This window comes from Tyto alba, unplaced genomic scaffold (genome assembly GCF_018691265.1).
Source record: "Tyto alba isolate M040663 unplaced genomic scaffold, T.alba_DEE_v4.0 Super-Scaffold_16, whole genome shotgun sequence".
NCBI lineage: Eukaryota > Metazoa > Chordata > Aves > Strigiformes > Tytonidae > Tyto > Tyto alba.
In genome coordinates, this window is record NW_024881278.1 from 2,081,704 (window position 1) to 2,097,513 (window position 15,810).

A 15,810-nucleotide genomic window follows, 5' to 3' on the forward strand; every position below is an offset into this window, starting at 1 on the left:
AAATCTATTAAAATTGATGTAAATCTGGAAAAGCTCCACTGAAATTATGCTGATGGAAAAGCCAGTGCCAGACCATAACTAAGACTCATGGGGAAAATCTAAAAGTCTGAAGTTCCTAGGAGCTTTATTATTGCACCAGCGGAGCAGGGATTTCTCCCTAACTGTTCCCCAAGCCCAGAGATAGTCAGCCTGTACTTTCTCTAATGTGTAAGGGATGGAAGAAATCAGAAGAGAGCATATAATAAATCAACTGACACTCTCTGAAAAATAGCTGTCCTGTCTCCTTAATATGAGAGAGAGACTAATGTTCTGAGGGCAGGAAGAATTCGGCTTTAGACAGAAAACATTCCCCTATAGGGGGACAAAAAGTGATCATTCTGTAGTTTAATCAATCTCAGGCCTCTCTTTGAGGGAAATAGCATGTTGCCTGCAACAGCACATGAAATAATGTTTGCTGAAGTATAAACTGTGGCCATATACCCCAAGATGGAAGGTCAGAAGTCAACTGAGGATCTGGCCACAGATGTTCAGCAATAGAGATCAAAACATAATATATCAAATTCAGTACTTTTCCTCGAGGAACAGGTTGCAGAAATTTCTCAACCCATCTCCTTCACTGTAAGTGCACTCACCCTGCATGTAACAAATCTGTACATCACAGTTTGCCAGGTTACTCAAAGGCAAAGCTTATGTTTCCTAATTTCTCCTTGTCCTGTGCTTGAGTATTTTAATATTTATACAGTGAGTTTGCTCTTATCCACAAACACAGCTCCCTTGAACCTCTGCAATGTATTTCACGTCCATCTACCAAAGTGGAGAATCATATGACACCATTTAGTCCTCCCCCAGCCCTTGATATATGTTTCCTAAAGCCGACATTTGATATTATGGAATGTGTTGTAATCAATTCTTAAAGTTATAGCACCACTGGATTTTTATTAACTTGCACAACAACAACAACAAAAATCCCCCCAAAATGCGCCCTCATAACCAATCAGCCTTGTTATATCCTGAAAGCTGCTTTAACAAGCAGGGAGTAATATAGTGTAATTGGTACTCCGCAATTTAATTGTTCTGTTCTTAAATCTAATATTGCAGCTGTGGGTTAAGTTTACACCACAGCTTTCAAGAGAACATGAAAGTGTGGTACATCTGTGCAACAGAAAGCTAAACATCTCTCATCTGATGTGTTTACAATGACATTTGATAGCATGGAATGGTTTGGAGTTCATTCTTAAAGCTGCAGAACCACTTTTCAATGCTGCAAAGAAGGAAAAAAGCCTTCAATCTCCTTCAAGCAGCTCAACCCTCATAAGACTGATGATAATGGTCCTGCAGGCATTGCAGGGAAAGTGCTGGCTGTAGCAATTCCTTCAAGTATCTTTGAGCATTTGTCACTCAGGCGGTAGAAAAGGGGACAAGGACATCTTCCTCCTCAGATGACATAATCAATTATATTTGAAAACCAAAGCACTCAAAAAAGTCTGCAACTAGACACGTAAAACAACCCTGACATGCATAAAACAGACAAGAATATTTCAAGAAATGTTATTAAGTGGTTGAGTTTAACATATTTAGAAATGGCAGTGTTTTCGATTTAACAGGTGGCAGAACTGCTTACGGTACCTTGAACTTCACATTCTGTATAACTAACAGCTTCAGCATTATGTACTTGTTAGTGAATTTATTAAGCCCATAAGTAGTTCAAGAAACTTAGGAATGGGCCCATAAACGTCATCTGCAGTTTGTGAACTGCAAGTATCTGACTGTTTTGATCAAGGTTTTTACGGGAAAGTTAAATGGTTATTAAAATTATTTACTTACTGCTACACGAAAACGGAGCAAGCCTGCTGAAGAACTTATGCTGTGATGTGATAGGCTGTAGGTCAAATGTGTTAGCAGAAAAACATTTCTATTTATGTCTAAGCCCCAATTTTTGTACGTTACAAAGCTTACAGTGTATTTAAGTGGCCAAGAAAGGGTCTGTGGAGGGAAAGAGGCATTTTCTCTTTCCCATAATCTGCTGTCAGAAATACACAATCTGATCAAGGTACTTTTCGTATTCTCAGCGTTAGCCTTTTTCTAACATCTTCTGTCCTTGGAGAAATGCATGATAAGGCAACTTGGTGAAAGGGGTTACTTTCTGCTCATTCCACTGTAACAGTCCACATCGATGTCTTGAGTTATGCTCTTTAACAGATAAAAGTCAATCTCACTGATGATGCTCAGATATATTACCATACTACACTGGAATCCATTCAGTTTTTAAACTTTATTATTTCAGTCACAATTAAAACTATCTGAAGCCTCTTCATAAAAAGGGGCCATAAGAAAAGCTGTATGTTAGCAACTCGATCAATGGATGCATTCATTCTGCATCAAAAATACCGTAAGAAGGATAGATTCCCTGGGGAGGCAAATGTGTATCAATATTTCAGTCTCTTGAATACAGGAATTTGATACAATAAAATGCAACACCCGAGCTTCCCCTCCTTTCAACTAACTGAGAAACAAAAATTGTCCTTAAAAGGGAAGAAATGCATTCATATTTTTTAGTTTTCGGGTTTTCCCCCCTTTCATAGCATCATAATGTTCTCTTCATGGGTGGAAAACTTAATCTTCAAGTTCAAGCCTAGTTTCTTCATACAGTTCGGGATGAGCTGACTTGGAATACCGGGAATATTTCAGATGTAGAAAATCACCCAATTCATCCAGAGCATTCAAAACCTGCAAGACCATTATAGTGTGTCAATTCTCTTGGAAAAGAAATGAAGTTCTAGTAACCTCTAATTTACAGCAGAACAAGACGACTATAAAAGCATCAATTAAAGAAACTCTAAAGGGCAAATGGGCAAATTTTGCTTTCATTTTCCTACAGTGAGCATCAATGCAGTAGTAGATGTACAACAGCATCTATGACAACAGAATTTACTCCTTCGGCAGGATATGATTTACCAGTAAATACATTAATTGAGCACAGATTAAAAAAAACAAAACAAAACAAAACAAAACAAAACCCAAAACCTTTTTCTAAAAGCACAGGAAGGTAATAATCCAGATAAAAAGTCTTTGTTTGTGCAAAAGGGATGTGTAAAGCAATACTTTGATATTTCCCTATAGATCCTAAAACCTGGAGTTGTCACTGCATTTTCTTAGGTGGAACTCAGCCCCACAGTGCTAATCAGAGACAGCATAAATACTCTGAAAAGTTTAAGAGATTATTAGTGCATTCCATTATCTTCTTGTATTAATATCACAGGCATAATTATTTATGCATTAATGTTGTAATGCAATTTGCTGAGCTGTGTCCCCAGCTCTCAGTAGATTCAAAAAGTAGCCAGGGAACTCTACACCATAGAGAAGCAGCTCAGTGCTCTGCAGCATCTGATCCACATTCAAGAGCAGCCAACCTTTCGGCATCAAAGAAGAAAACAGCAATTTTGATTTGAACCTATTTCTGTCAAGCCACTAAAATGAGCTCAAGAACAAAAAGGAGTAATTTAGGAACGGTTTATGCAGAGTGATAGCTTCAAGGTCATTAAGGAAGTTATTCTTGGGAGCTTGCCCTTTCATGGATCTCTCCTCTTTTTAGTTCCAGGCTGAGATTCAAAACAAATTTTGCCACAGGGAAAAGTTTTCATCGTGCTTGTTACCTGTTGTTACCCTGGTTTTAGGCATATTCACAAGGCGTTTGTCCAAAAAAATTTCCATCTGCAAGTAATTAAACTCAAGGGCATTTCCATTCCCCCATACTGTAAGGACATTTAAAGAATGCCACAAGTACTATGGCAATGAACTTTTCAAAGGCAAAAATACAGCATGTTCAAGAATGATATCTGGGAATTGTTTCAGACCTTCCCTGGTACCAAGAAGCAGCAATGTGCAAGTAGCGGGAAGTGAACATGCAGTGATGGCCCAAAAATGTAAGGGGATGGACATTTGTGGGTGGAGGGAGAGGAAGAAAATCAAAGCAGCAACCTCAAGAGATTAATCTTCAGATCAACTTCATCGCCCATCACTCGTTACAGAAGCCTGAACCTTCACAGTGAAACAGCAAAAGCTGACGATGACCAACAGGAATATGTAGCTATGCCCTGTTCTTTGGGGTACTACCTGTATGCTATTATACCTTGTTAATAATCACTGCACATTTAAGAGCAGCAGGAATTTTACACTGCACACACGCACGGCAGATCTTTCCGTATTGTTTGAGAGGGGTGTGGGCAGGGCTCCGGCCTCAGCTCCACAGGAATCTCAGGATGCAAGTGGAGAGCCAGGAGCTCTCTGCAGGCACAGGTGCTTGACCGCACGAAGTGGTGACATCTTTTATCCAAGTGCCTTCCACGTTCATGGGTTTTTTGCTTTGACCATCATACTTGTGCAAAGAGAGGAAAAAGAAAGCCTGAAATTTACTGTTAAGCCCCCGTGTTTCATGCCTCTAAATTGACTTATTCTGAGAATGAGAGAACGTATATCAAGCCAGGCGAAGAACACCTTCAGCAAGGAAGGGAGATGGAAAATTTCAGAGTTTATTTTAAACACATTTCCGACTGCGTTGGAATGGAGGTTTATAATGGAAGTCTCAACATATTTTTAACAATATTTCTTATACCAGCGAAAGATACAGAACTGAGACAGGCCGGGCAGCACCAACTAAACTTCATTGGGTTCAAACAGATACAAATACTGTTTTCAGTTTCCACCTGTACCCCCAAGGCTGTCTCATATACTTCTGCAATTCAAGAAACACGTGGAAATATGGAGTGAAAATAAGGGCATGGAAAACTTGATTTTCAATTATTTCCATATCGTTTCAGGCTTCCTACTCTGATAGTTTTGATCTAGCATTTAACTTCTGTCTTGCTGTGCTTTTCATGTAGGTCTTTATTAGTGATGACAGATTTGGTCACTATTAGAAATAGAAGAACATAACAAGCTAACTGTCCCATAATTTATTTTAAAAAATAAAATATATAAGGCTAAAATGCCTCTAAAGATCAAGTGACAAGGCCAGAAAAACAAATGTAAAAATGAATTATTGAGATTCAAAGTAACAGACACACAGCTTCTCCCAACCTCCTTTGCATCTGAAATTAATTTCAGCAGGACATCTGCTGTGCTTACCGTGTCTAACATCTCCCGTGTATGTGCAGCTGACACACAAAACCGAGCCCTGGATTCTGTGATAGGAGTAGCTGGAAACCCAACCACAACCACCCCGATATTTTTTTCTAACATGCGTCTTGCAAAAGCCCTAAGGAGAGAAGAAAAAAAAAAAAAATCAACCAAAAGTAAATTATCTCCAATAAACTGACCACAGAGAGAAAACATTCAAGTATAATAAAACAATGGGTAAAATCCTGTCTTCAATTGAAGTGGATGGTAACATTCCCATTGAATTCAATAAGAGCCAGAATTTTACCAGTAGGACTGGGATTCTTTGCTGCTTAACAGCTCATGAAACCAAGTGGGTGTCAAATACTTGAAGTGTGATGTCAGAGAGAGCACTGTAGAATAGACATGATTCATTTATGTCAGTGAAGGGTTTTGAGTGCGAATCTAAATGTGTGGGCACTCACAGTCCCTAAGCATGGAAGAAGTTGAGCTTCTGGAAGGTATGAGAGCTGGGTTCCTGCACATCAACGGGAATAAAACAATCTGTGTGGTGATTTCTTTGCTCCCACAGTTACTCTGCCAGCTTAGGAACGTTTTGTGTGATATGTACTAGACCAAGAGCACATAGCCACCCTACGATATTTGCAAATACTCCCTACAGTTTATCTCTTACATTATGGTACTACTGACTTCTGATCTGCATGTCCAAGCCAGTGCACAAGTGCTGCTTGATAGGTACTGGATGGTAAAACATGCAAAAACGGTTCAAAGATCAGATGCGCAAAAAGAACATCCATCCAAAACAATTCACACATTCGCTGTTCTAATGATTACAAATTAGAAAAAAAAAAAAAAAATCTAAATTCAAAATGCTATCAAAAGTATTATTCCAGAGCAAGTTAAAGAAGGATAAGAGAAATTTTTAAAATTCTGAATACTGGAAAAGCTCAAAATTAAGTCTAGGGCCAAATATAAAATAGAATATAAATAAATGATGAATTCACCTAACAGCATGAGTTTCTCTTGCAGTGAAGCATCTACCACACATAACTACATTTTTCACAGTGTATACCAAATAACCTATAAACTTAAATAGTGTTTGTTTTGCCAACAGATTTTTTTTTTTTTTTTTTTTTTTTTTTTTTAATACTTACCCTATCTTACCAGGCATATAAAGGAGTAAGGGGACAACAGGAGAATCATCATTGCCATAAATGATGAAGCCCATTTCATGCAGTCTTCGTCTGAAGTATCGTGTGTTTTTTCCCAGCTGGCGCACTCTTTGGAGCCCTGAAATGAGTCAGTCAGGAGAGCAGTCAGTGCAAAGATCGTAACTTGAGTCTAGTAACAGGCAAGAAACAGGACTGTGGGTAACAGTTCAAAAAAGTTTGGCTGAAATGCATATGTTGCTCTTTGATTCAGAAGAAAACCATGGAATGAGCTAAATGCAACTACACTGGTTATTATGGCACTGTAGGACAGACAACTGATATTCTTGTACTTGTGAGGTGCCTTCCCACTGGCAGAAACAGTATGTCTTCTGAGGGTAGAGAGGTGAACAATTCCCTTTACTGTACTGTGCTGAATAAAGCCGACCAAATGACACACACCTATAGAGAAGTAGTTATAGGTCTCTCTGGATACAGGACCTGTACACAGAGTATGTTCTTTGTCAACATAACTCACTATAAACAGAAACAACCAACGTCTACAGATGTTGATACAGATGTCAGTATATGCATATCTTTTCTCATTAACGATATTCCACAGGGGTCCTCTCATACCTTAGCTAGTTCTGTGCATACACATTTGTTTGTTTGTTTGTTTGTTTGTTTGTTTTTTAATTCTCTGACTGTAATAAAGCTTAAAGTAGAAAATACTGCATTTTGGGTTAGCTTAAAGTAATGTTTGTGTTGCAATTTTTTAGACAGGAGAAGCATGCTATAAACTTTGTTATTACATAAGGTCTGATCTGCTGTTTGTTAGAAACATTCAGTATAACTCGAGTTACTATAGTATGCATCTACATATGTAATCCCTTGCTGAGTTCTGATCAGTTACTCTGTCTTCATATCTTGCTATTTTTACCTCAGTATCACCATCTGACAACAGACTTTATTCATCCAAGACTTTCAGACACAAGTTTTGTTCTCCGCATTGTCCCTGGCCTCATTCAGTCACAAATCCAATGATGTGTCCCCCAGCAAAACTGACAGGAGAGTTGGAAACAATTATTTAGAATGAGGAAAAAAGACAAAAAACAGCAGAGAAAAGATGTGGTTGAAAAAACATCTCAGCCTTTTTCTTTTGCAGTGTCACTAAGGAGGTGGTTTCTGACAGGTGCAGTTGCTTCCCCACCCGTTGCATACAAAGGGGAAGAGCCACACTCAACATTACTGTAGGTGGGAGATATGGTAGGTCCTTTCCCCACTCCACCTGCATTACACTTCATCAGTGAGCTGATATATGCGCCGCTCTTCCAATGCTGTAAGGTGCTGACAGGGATGGTGCTGCCTACCCCGTGCCCACAGGCTGCTCTTTCCCACTGCCTCCCCAGTACCAGCCCTGTGTTCACACAGCCACACGATGAATCAAGCCAGGTCCGTCATCTGCCTGACCTCGCCAGAAAGAGAACTGCCAAACTCGTGTCAAACACATCCTCTCTAAACCTAATCGCTGTGCAGCTGCTTATGCCTGCCCAGCGGAGGTGGTGGGAACATGTGGTATGACTGGTATTTAGCAGGACACATCCCAGCTACGCTCTTAACTTTAATTTTCCTGCCATTCAGCAGCCCGTACTTTCAATATCACTCACATTATGTCACCAGACCTGAACACTGAAGCCTACAGTAGAGCTCATCTCCTCTATTTCCCTCTGTTTTTAAGGTTCCTTTGCACAGATGTATTACGCTTTCCTTCTCCATTTACTTTTTCATTTTACTTTGCTTTTTCTTCATTCTTCAGTTACTACATTCTGCCGTCACTCCTCTCTGGCTGGCTGCTTGTTTCCCCATTTCCCATCCTCCTCCTTGTAACCACAGTGGCCAGTTTGGCATTTGTAGCTGCTACATACCACCTTCAGCAGATTTGTCCTCAGACCACATTCTGCCCCACCACCTGTTGTGGATTTTCTTCCTATTCCCCCTTAGCTAAGGTGGGGATCAGCACACCTACGTAAACCTCTTTTCCATTAATCTTTTCTGAGCATACGTAGGTTTGAACAAGATCTATTGCTTCATCTGTTCTGTATCTTCCCGAGTCAAGGTTCTGTCAGTGTTCTGGCTGGGAAATTTATAGGGAAACTGGGACTTGCTTCACAGTGATCAGTGTTTTGCTGAACAAATTAAAAGATCTCATAAAACCAGTGCATTTGTAACTTTATGCACAAAACTGCCCACACAGACAACCTGTTAGTTACAGTTTCAGTCATTCAGTTGAAAGCATTCAGTGGAAGAGATCTGCTGGGTTAGAAAAGGCCACAAATAGTTTAACCATCTCTCTAATGCTGCTAAAACAAAAACAGCTGTGCCAGAGCAAGGAAAACAAATGAAACACAAAAGCATCCTACTACAAAGCTTTCCAGTCACTAATAAAAACAATAGTCTGTGGTATTTCCAAAAATATTTTTGGTGTAGTAGATCTCAAAGAACCAGGAGGAAATATTGAGGAGGAGGAAGAGAAATGGGGGCAGGGGAGATGGCAAGAAAAGGCAGTTAGAGAAGAACCACAGAATAATGTGTCTGAAGCCTAAAGAAAGACTTTTTCCCTTGTTAGAATTTGTAAAGATGTTATTAGCACCTCCTGAATGGCCAAATTACCAGGCGAAGGGTGGGGGAGTAACCTGAGCTGGAGGTTCAAAACCGCTGCTGCTTCTTGCTATCTCAGCAGCCCCTGAGCTAGTTTCCAACCTCTCGGTCTACAGCATTTGAAACTACTAGATTTTCAATTAGGGAAAGTTTTCATAAATGCAGATGTTCTTGGCGAGTGCAGTTTAAGATTTGCTGCCTTCTCCTTTCTATTCAGCTGTTTACCACAAAGCTGGAAACAAAGTGTCAGCCATGCAAGATTCCAGCCCCTTCTGTATTTATCAAACCATATGCGCACGGCCCAGAGTTGATCAGTTTGTCTCTACTTATTTTAGGTACTGGAAATTTAGACTCCAAAGCAAGAGGGGGAATCCAGCAAAGGAAACATTAGAGCTGAAAGAGAAGTTTCAGGCAACCCCCCAAAAGTCAAACACCTCTTATTTTTCCAACATTCCCTTGCTAAATCTATATCCTCAACCAGTTTGTGATGGGATGGATCCCCCTTCGAGACTCCCTATGGAACTCATTTCAAGCCAGCCAGTGCTGATGCAAAAGAGCCACTTGAATGTTTTAGCAACATCCCAGAATAGTAATTTCATTTGCAGGGATGCATTAAAGAGCCAAATAAAAGATCAGAGCACTCACATATATCTGGAGGGAAAAAAAGCACATTAGGAGACGATTGCTACACACACTGTATTTGTGGGTGGGTGGCTGGGAAGGAACCTATTTCTTTACCAAGTGTCAACACTTTCCTTTCTCATGTTAAGTTTTGTGGTCAAAGACCACATACATACATCATATATGCAGCCAATTTATATGCTATCCTGATAAGAGCAATAAAAACCTTAAAGTTTGTAACTGTATTTCAACGCTCTTTTTCATACCTTTATGGGACCCTCCAACATCAGATAAGAGGGCAGATCTGAGCAAAATGTTTATTTTGGTCTCACTGGCCCAATTTTTCCTCCACACTGCAGATTAAATCAGTGTAAGAGTGATGAATTCAGTTTAGAATTAGATCTTAGTCCAAATTCACTGTGGTATATTTAACCAAAGACACCACATTTAAAAACTGTCTTCTTTGATTCTTGAGGCTGTGATTTTGCATCCCTGACTATTTATTTAGTGAAAAACTGCAGAGTTGGACCCTTTAGCTCAAATGATGTAGCTGCATCTATTTGAGTGTAAGAATTTACCTGTAGGCCACTAATTAGAGGATCAGGTCCTTAGTAAATATATTTGTTCAGAAAATCTTAGTTTGCAAAATCCTTGAGGATTTGCAGACTATTCAAATAGCTTATAGCACAGCATGCAGGATATCCAGATAGTTCTATTCCATGCAGCATGTGAAGCACAACACAGCATACATTCTGAAGAAACAGCCTCGACAGGGAAAACTGACCCTTAGCTGGTGAAAACTGAGCCCACTAATGCTCCAGAGTTTTCAGCTAAGGTTGAGCATGATCGTATTAAGAGCTCTACATCTTTTTATTAGCTGAATTAAGAAGGGGCAGAAAGAGAGAAAACTGAAGGATAAAGGATTCTTAAATTTCATAAGTTATCTTCCCGCTGCTTGGAACGTACAGTGATACACAGCCAGTTTACTGGGGCTTTGCTGAAATACAGAATTACCTGGATGGTACAACAAAAACAGATTTACTGCATCTGCAATCCACCTACTGCCGGTGAATTTAGAGTTTACATTTGTTGCACCGCTTTAAAAATATTTGGTTTACTGCAAAGTTCTAAGGTGTTGGCAATTCTGGGAAAAATGCTGGTTATATTTTTATCTGACACACACTATTGTGTATTGCTAATTTTAGCTCATTAATTTCCTCAGGCTTTTAGAAGGCTTTATAGCTCAAAATTATTACAGTTCAGTTTAAGGGAAAAAAAAAAAAAAACAAAAACAAACCAAACCAAACCAAACCAAAACCCAAAACCCAAAGACAAGGCAAGAGAGAGAGAAATGATAAAAGATAATGGCTTGCTTATAATTTCTTTGAAGCAACAGTCTTTACAAGAGAGCCGCGTAGAGTAACAGACTTGTTAGATGCTTTGTCACACGCCAGGCTATGGCTTCAGAGCTGCTTTCTGCGAGGAGATGCTCTGGAGTTTGACAGCAGGAAGGCATCCTGACTACACGTCTGATGGCCCGATCTCAGGCAGGTGTTACCTGGCACAGCTCCACACTCTTCCTTAGGGCTTTGCTCTTTATGCCAGCCGAGTACCTTATCCTGGCAGCAAAAGAGGTACTGAAACTATCAGCTCTCTGAAGCAAAAGCTTGTTTTCCTCTTCCAGAGATGTCTGCTTTTCACTCCTGCAAGATTTTAATAAGCAGAGAAGCTGGCTGCGTTCAATTCCTGCACAAACATTCTACCTTTGAACTCTTTCTGTAGGCTTCTACCCTTGGAAATTCTGACTCAGTGTATTGAAAACAGGAGTAAGCAACCTGTAGCCTTTCATATCAAGATCTCAGGTGTATTTTAATTGAAGGAGAGCTATTTTTCCTGAACCCATTCCAGGAAAGATAATCCCACGCTGTACTTTTTTTTTTTTTTTTTTTTGGCATGTGGTGGACTCTTCAAGACACAAATCCACCTGCTTTAATCTTCTCCAGCTGTTGTTTCATAGGGTCTTTCTAGATAATGAGTTACACAATCAAACTCTTGCATACCGGTGTCAGCGTGTCTCTTCAATCTGTGTTCCTTGGATGGTGAACTCCACTCCCCGCCCTCCTCTACTAACAACTAGATAGTAAAAAGCAAACTTTCATAGGCTGAAAAAAAAATTTGGAAAACAATAGCTCTTCCCCACTAAACTGTTGCAGATGGACAGATTTTCTTTTTTTCTTCTGGTTCCATTATAAGACTAACACACATGTACCTCCATGTGCATTAAATCACAAATAGAATGCTATAAAGTTGGGGTGCCTAAAGAAAGTATGTTCTCAGATAAAAAATCTTTATAAAAAAAAACTTTGCTATGAACTGGGGAGAAGTGAAGACATTTTCTTCCACAATCTAATGCCAACTAGAAACCTAGTAATTTCAACTTAATTCAGCTGCTAAATAAGCCCTTAAGGACTTATTTAGTCAGTCCAATTTTAACTGTGAACTGCTGCAAAACACTTTCCAGAGCAGATTAAGAGAAGAAAAAGTGGCAATTTCAGCTGAAGCAGAAAGGAGGAAAATTATACAAATTCTGTCATTTTTACTTTATTTCTCGAATGAGTCAGCTATGCCTACCCAGAGCCTTATCTATATTCAGATGTATAACGTAAGCATTCAGTGTCCCGCACAAAAGCAGGGACGGAGCAGCCAGCCTTGGCTGAGCGTTATTTACTCCCAGCACAGGTGATTAATCACAAAGCACGTCAGTCCCCCCTCCCTGCCGAAAGCCAGCCAGTGCACCACGTGCTCCATCTGTATCGCATTAGGTGTTTCTGAAATGCCAGTGATCTAAACACCGTTAGAAAAGGCACTTCTCTCCTTCGTGCTCCTCAGGCTGATAACGGGGCTGGATTTCTTGGGCAGCAGCGAGCAGCATCTGGAATGGAGGAGGGGTCCTCGCGCTCTATCCCAGCACCAAAGACACCCTCAAAAGGTGACTGTGTCACGGAGCTGTGCGTGGCTGTCCCTGGGGAAAGCGTAGCTTTTTTTTTTGCCGGGGGACAGGCTACGAGTCACATCCAAGTCCGACCACATCCCTCCTCTGCCTGCTGTTAATACTGGTTTGTGAAGACAGGGGACACCTATCCATGGGTGGGGGCTGCTAGAGGACTACAGCACTGGTTTGACTTGGAATGTGGAAAAAGTGACTTCAAATGAGGTAGAATTTGGTCAGCCCTCAAAGCTCTTGCAAATCACTGCAAACACTGTTACTCCAAAGGCCCTGCTTGTTCAGATCAATTGACCTGCGATGGATACATTTGGCTTCCCTTCAGAGGCCGACCGTGCGGCGGGTGGCTCCACTGGAACAGCATGTCTCACTCCTTTTGAGTAAAGATGACAGGATTTAGCTCTGTTTCATCATCACTGCTGGGAGAACATCTGTGATGTTCAGCTTAGACAAATAATAATCTTGACAGCATATTATCGCCATTAGCATCTTCACCGTCATAGTTACTGGGAGCCCTAGTCATGGAGCCAATGTTGTGCAAAGAGGGAATAAATTTGGTTAAGTGCTTTAAACGTGAGCACATACTCATTGGGAATATTAGCTTAAAATTAAGCCAGAGTTCAAGCATTCTGCTTGATGAGGACCTGAGAGAAGCAATCCTCTCTGAATGAAGCAGCAAAATGAGAATTTGAGAGAGAACAGTAAAAAGATACACTTTTGCATGACTGATTCTGCAACCTGTTTCAGGCAGGTTCAAGGGATCCATCGCTGAGTAGCGTGTGGAACGAAAGCTTACAGCTACAGTTTCGTGATCAGTTCAGCCTGGCACAGATTTATTTTGCTGCAAAAGGGATCGTTCCTCTCGGCTCCGGCCGCTCAAGTCCTGGCACTGGGGTTCACGTAGCAGCCGTATGGCAGGCTGGCTCAGGGAACCAGTCTGGCTGTAGGTTAACCACCTGCTGACCGGTTGGTCAGTTATTTTTCAGCTAGATGGGTTCTCTGACTGAGTTCATTGCATGACTGCATGAACACCAAGGCTGGCATAAGGAAAAGGGGCACCAATCAGCGGGGTAGGCAGGGGGGAGAGACAGAAAAGAGGGCAAGGCTGCCCTTCCTTGCACCAGTGCTGGTTTATGCCAGGGTGTAGTGATGCGAGACTAACGTTTCTGAATTTATGGGGGACCCTGGCAGGCACAGCTAATGTTTTCAAAAGATTGCTGAGCGCAGATAGCAGTGGAAAATGTTGGAAACTGAGCGTTTTAGGAAGTTGGTCCTCCAGTTATACAAAAAACTAAGGCAGATGGAAATGTTTTAAAAAGGAACCTTTTAAAACCAGGTCTTTTTAATGCCAAGCCAAAACAGAAAGTAGCGTTCTGCAGCTTCTCACAGCCTGAATGAGCTCAAATGCAAGAACTCAGTCTGTTAAAAGCAAAAATGAAAACGAGCAGTTGCAGAAAGATAAACCAATCAGCACAAATGGCAAAGTAAATTAACATTTTAAAGAAATGCTTTCTATCTAAACCGCCTCAGGAATTATCTTTTAACCTAACAAGGACAGTGGATTCGTGAAGACAGGGGTTTAAACTTTTCAGGTTCCCATAAAAACATATGAAAAATGCTTATTGCTGTTGGTGAGTTATTGTTTGCCATGCATTAAAGAGAAAAAAAAAATGCCTTTGCAAATGCTGCAATTTGGCTTTTTCACTGATATAATCTATTATTAGTCATTAAGAAAATTGCTTCAGATTTTCTAGCAGTATTACTCTGTCTGCCTAGTGGTACTATTTTTTACTTACCAAATTTAAGTGTACAAATATGCTTTTTGTATTCTAAGGCAGAAAGGGAAAAAAAAAGGTTCGAGGTCACAGCTGGAGGGGCTGTGTTGCATGCAAGCAAGTGTACTTGAAAATTTGTGCAGGGTCCAAACACTCTGAGTCAACTACAGTCTCATCATGGGGATAAAACCACTAAGGCAGCTGCTGAGTTTCCTGAGGTATCTCCAGTGGTATAATAAGAAGCCACGAGGAGAACATATAAAGAACAGCTATATTATGAATTACAAAGAGTAAATGCCATGGGAACTTCTGCTTCCCATATCTCCTAATAAATGAGGAGATGCATTTGAGATGAAAAGGCCACAAAGGCTTAAGAGGGATAATTTTTTTTTTTTTTTTGATAGGCTACATGAACTGAACTGTGGAACTTGCTGCCTTATGACATTACTAAAGGAAATACAGCTGCCAAAAGTTCATACACTCTTAAACAACTCAATTATAGGAACTATGATAGTATCTATGACATTATGTTACCAAGAATAAATGTGTCTTGTTCTACAAGCTGTCAGTTTTCAGAGTCCTGTAAAACATGGCATTGACAAATGCCAGGACTTGCCCTCTACTAAAAATATTATTTTTACATGAAAAATGGAAATACATATGCAATTGTTGTTATTGTTCTCCAACTCTCCTGATATGAGTCACCCAAGAAACAAAGGACATGGTCATAATGATCCCAACCTACCTCTCTCTCCTAGGCAGGAACAACTGTGCATACCAATTTTGAGGGAACTATTATCTTCTAATTCAACATTTTTTGGTGCTTCATTCTCTGAAGTCACAGCAGAAAACATAGTAAAAGAAGGAAACTGTAACAGCTGGCTGTAGGCTCTGCAGTATCCTTCCAGTCACATTATCATGACATTAATGTCTCACAACTATCACAAATATGGACATGGGACATGCCCATACATTTATAGATATTTTCTGTGAGACATAATTGTCTTCTCTGTTTTGTTTGTTTGTTTGTTTGTTTTTACATTTTACATTTACATCTTTTTACTTATGTCAGTGCAAGACTTTTAAAATGAGAACTTCTCCATTCAAATTGGAGTCTCCTGCTGCAAAGGAAAGTAAACACACATCTTGCTAGTACACTCCCACAGCAGTTTGCTGACCAGAGAAGAACAAGAAATGTCTGTGGTACCAGCACTGGCTTAGAGGATCATACTTTTGCTGTATTTTCTTGCAGACACATTTATCCCTCTTCCTCTCCTTCCCCACACCAGTCCCTTTTTGTTCACAGCCTCTCCAATCCATCTGCTCAGCACCTCATTTTGGCCATAGTCTCCATCCTTATCACCTGCTTGTTATCTATTCCCTGTTTTGTCTCCTCTGCTTGACAGAGTCTCTTCTCAAATCTTCCTGGCTCACCTGCCTAAGTGCCTGACGGCAGGATGGGCACTGGTGCTCAGGGCCCCAGCTCTCT

The 15,810-nt window shown here is 40.4% G+C and overlaps 1 protein-coding gene across 4 annotated transcripts in view; it reads right to left on the bottom strand.

The window, feature by feature from the left end:
• Positions 1–910: 910 nt before the first annotated feature.
• SPTLC3 (serine palmitoyltransferase long chain base subunit 3) overlaps positions 911–15,810 on the bottom strand; it is an 89,557-nt gene continuing 74,657 nt past the window's right edge. For all 4 annotated transcript variants that reach the window (XM_042789925.1, XM_042789924.1, XM_042789923.1 and 1 more), the window contains 3 exons: positions 6,270–6,405; positions 5,125–5,254; positions 911–2,727 (listed from right to left, as the gene is read on the bottom strand). In XM_042789925.1, coding sequence (XP_042645859.1) covers positions 2,614–2,727; positions 5,125–5,254; positions 6,270–6,405 — 380 coding nt within the window. In that variant the 3' untranslated portion in view covers positions 911–2,613. The remainder of the gene's footprint in view (positions 2,728–5,124; positions 5,255–6,269; positions 6,406–15,810) is intronic.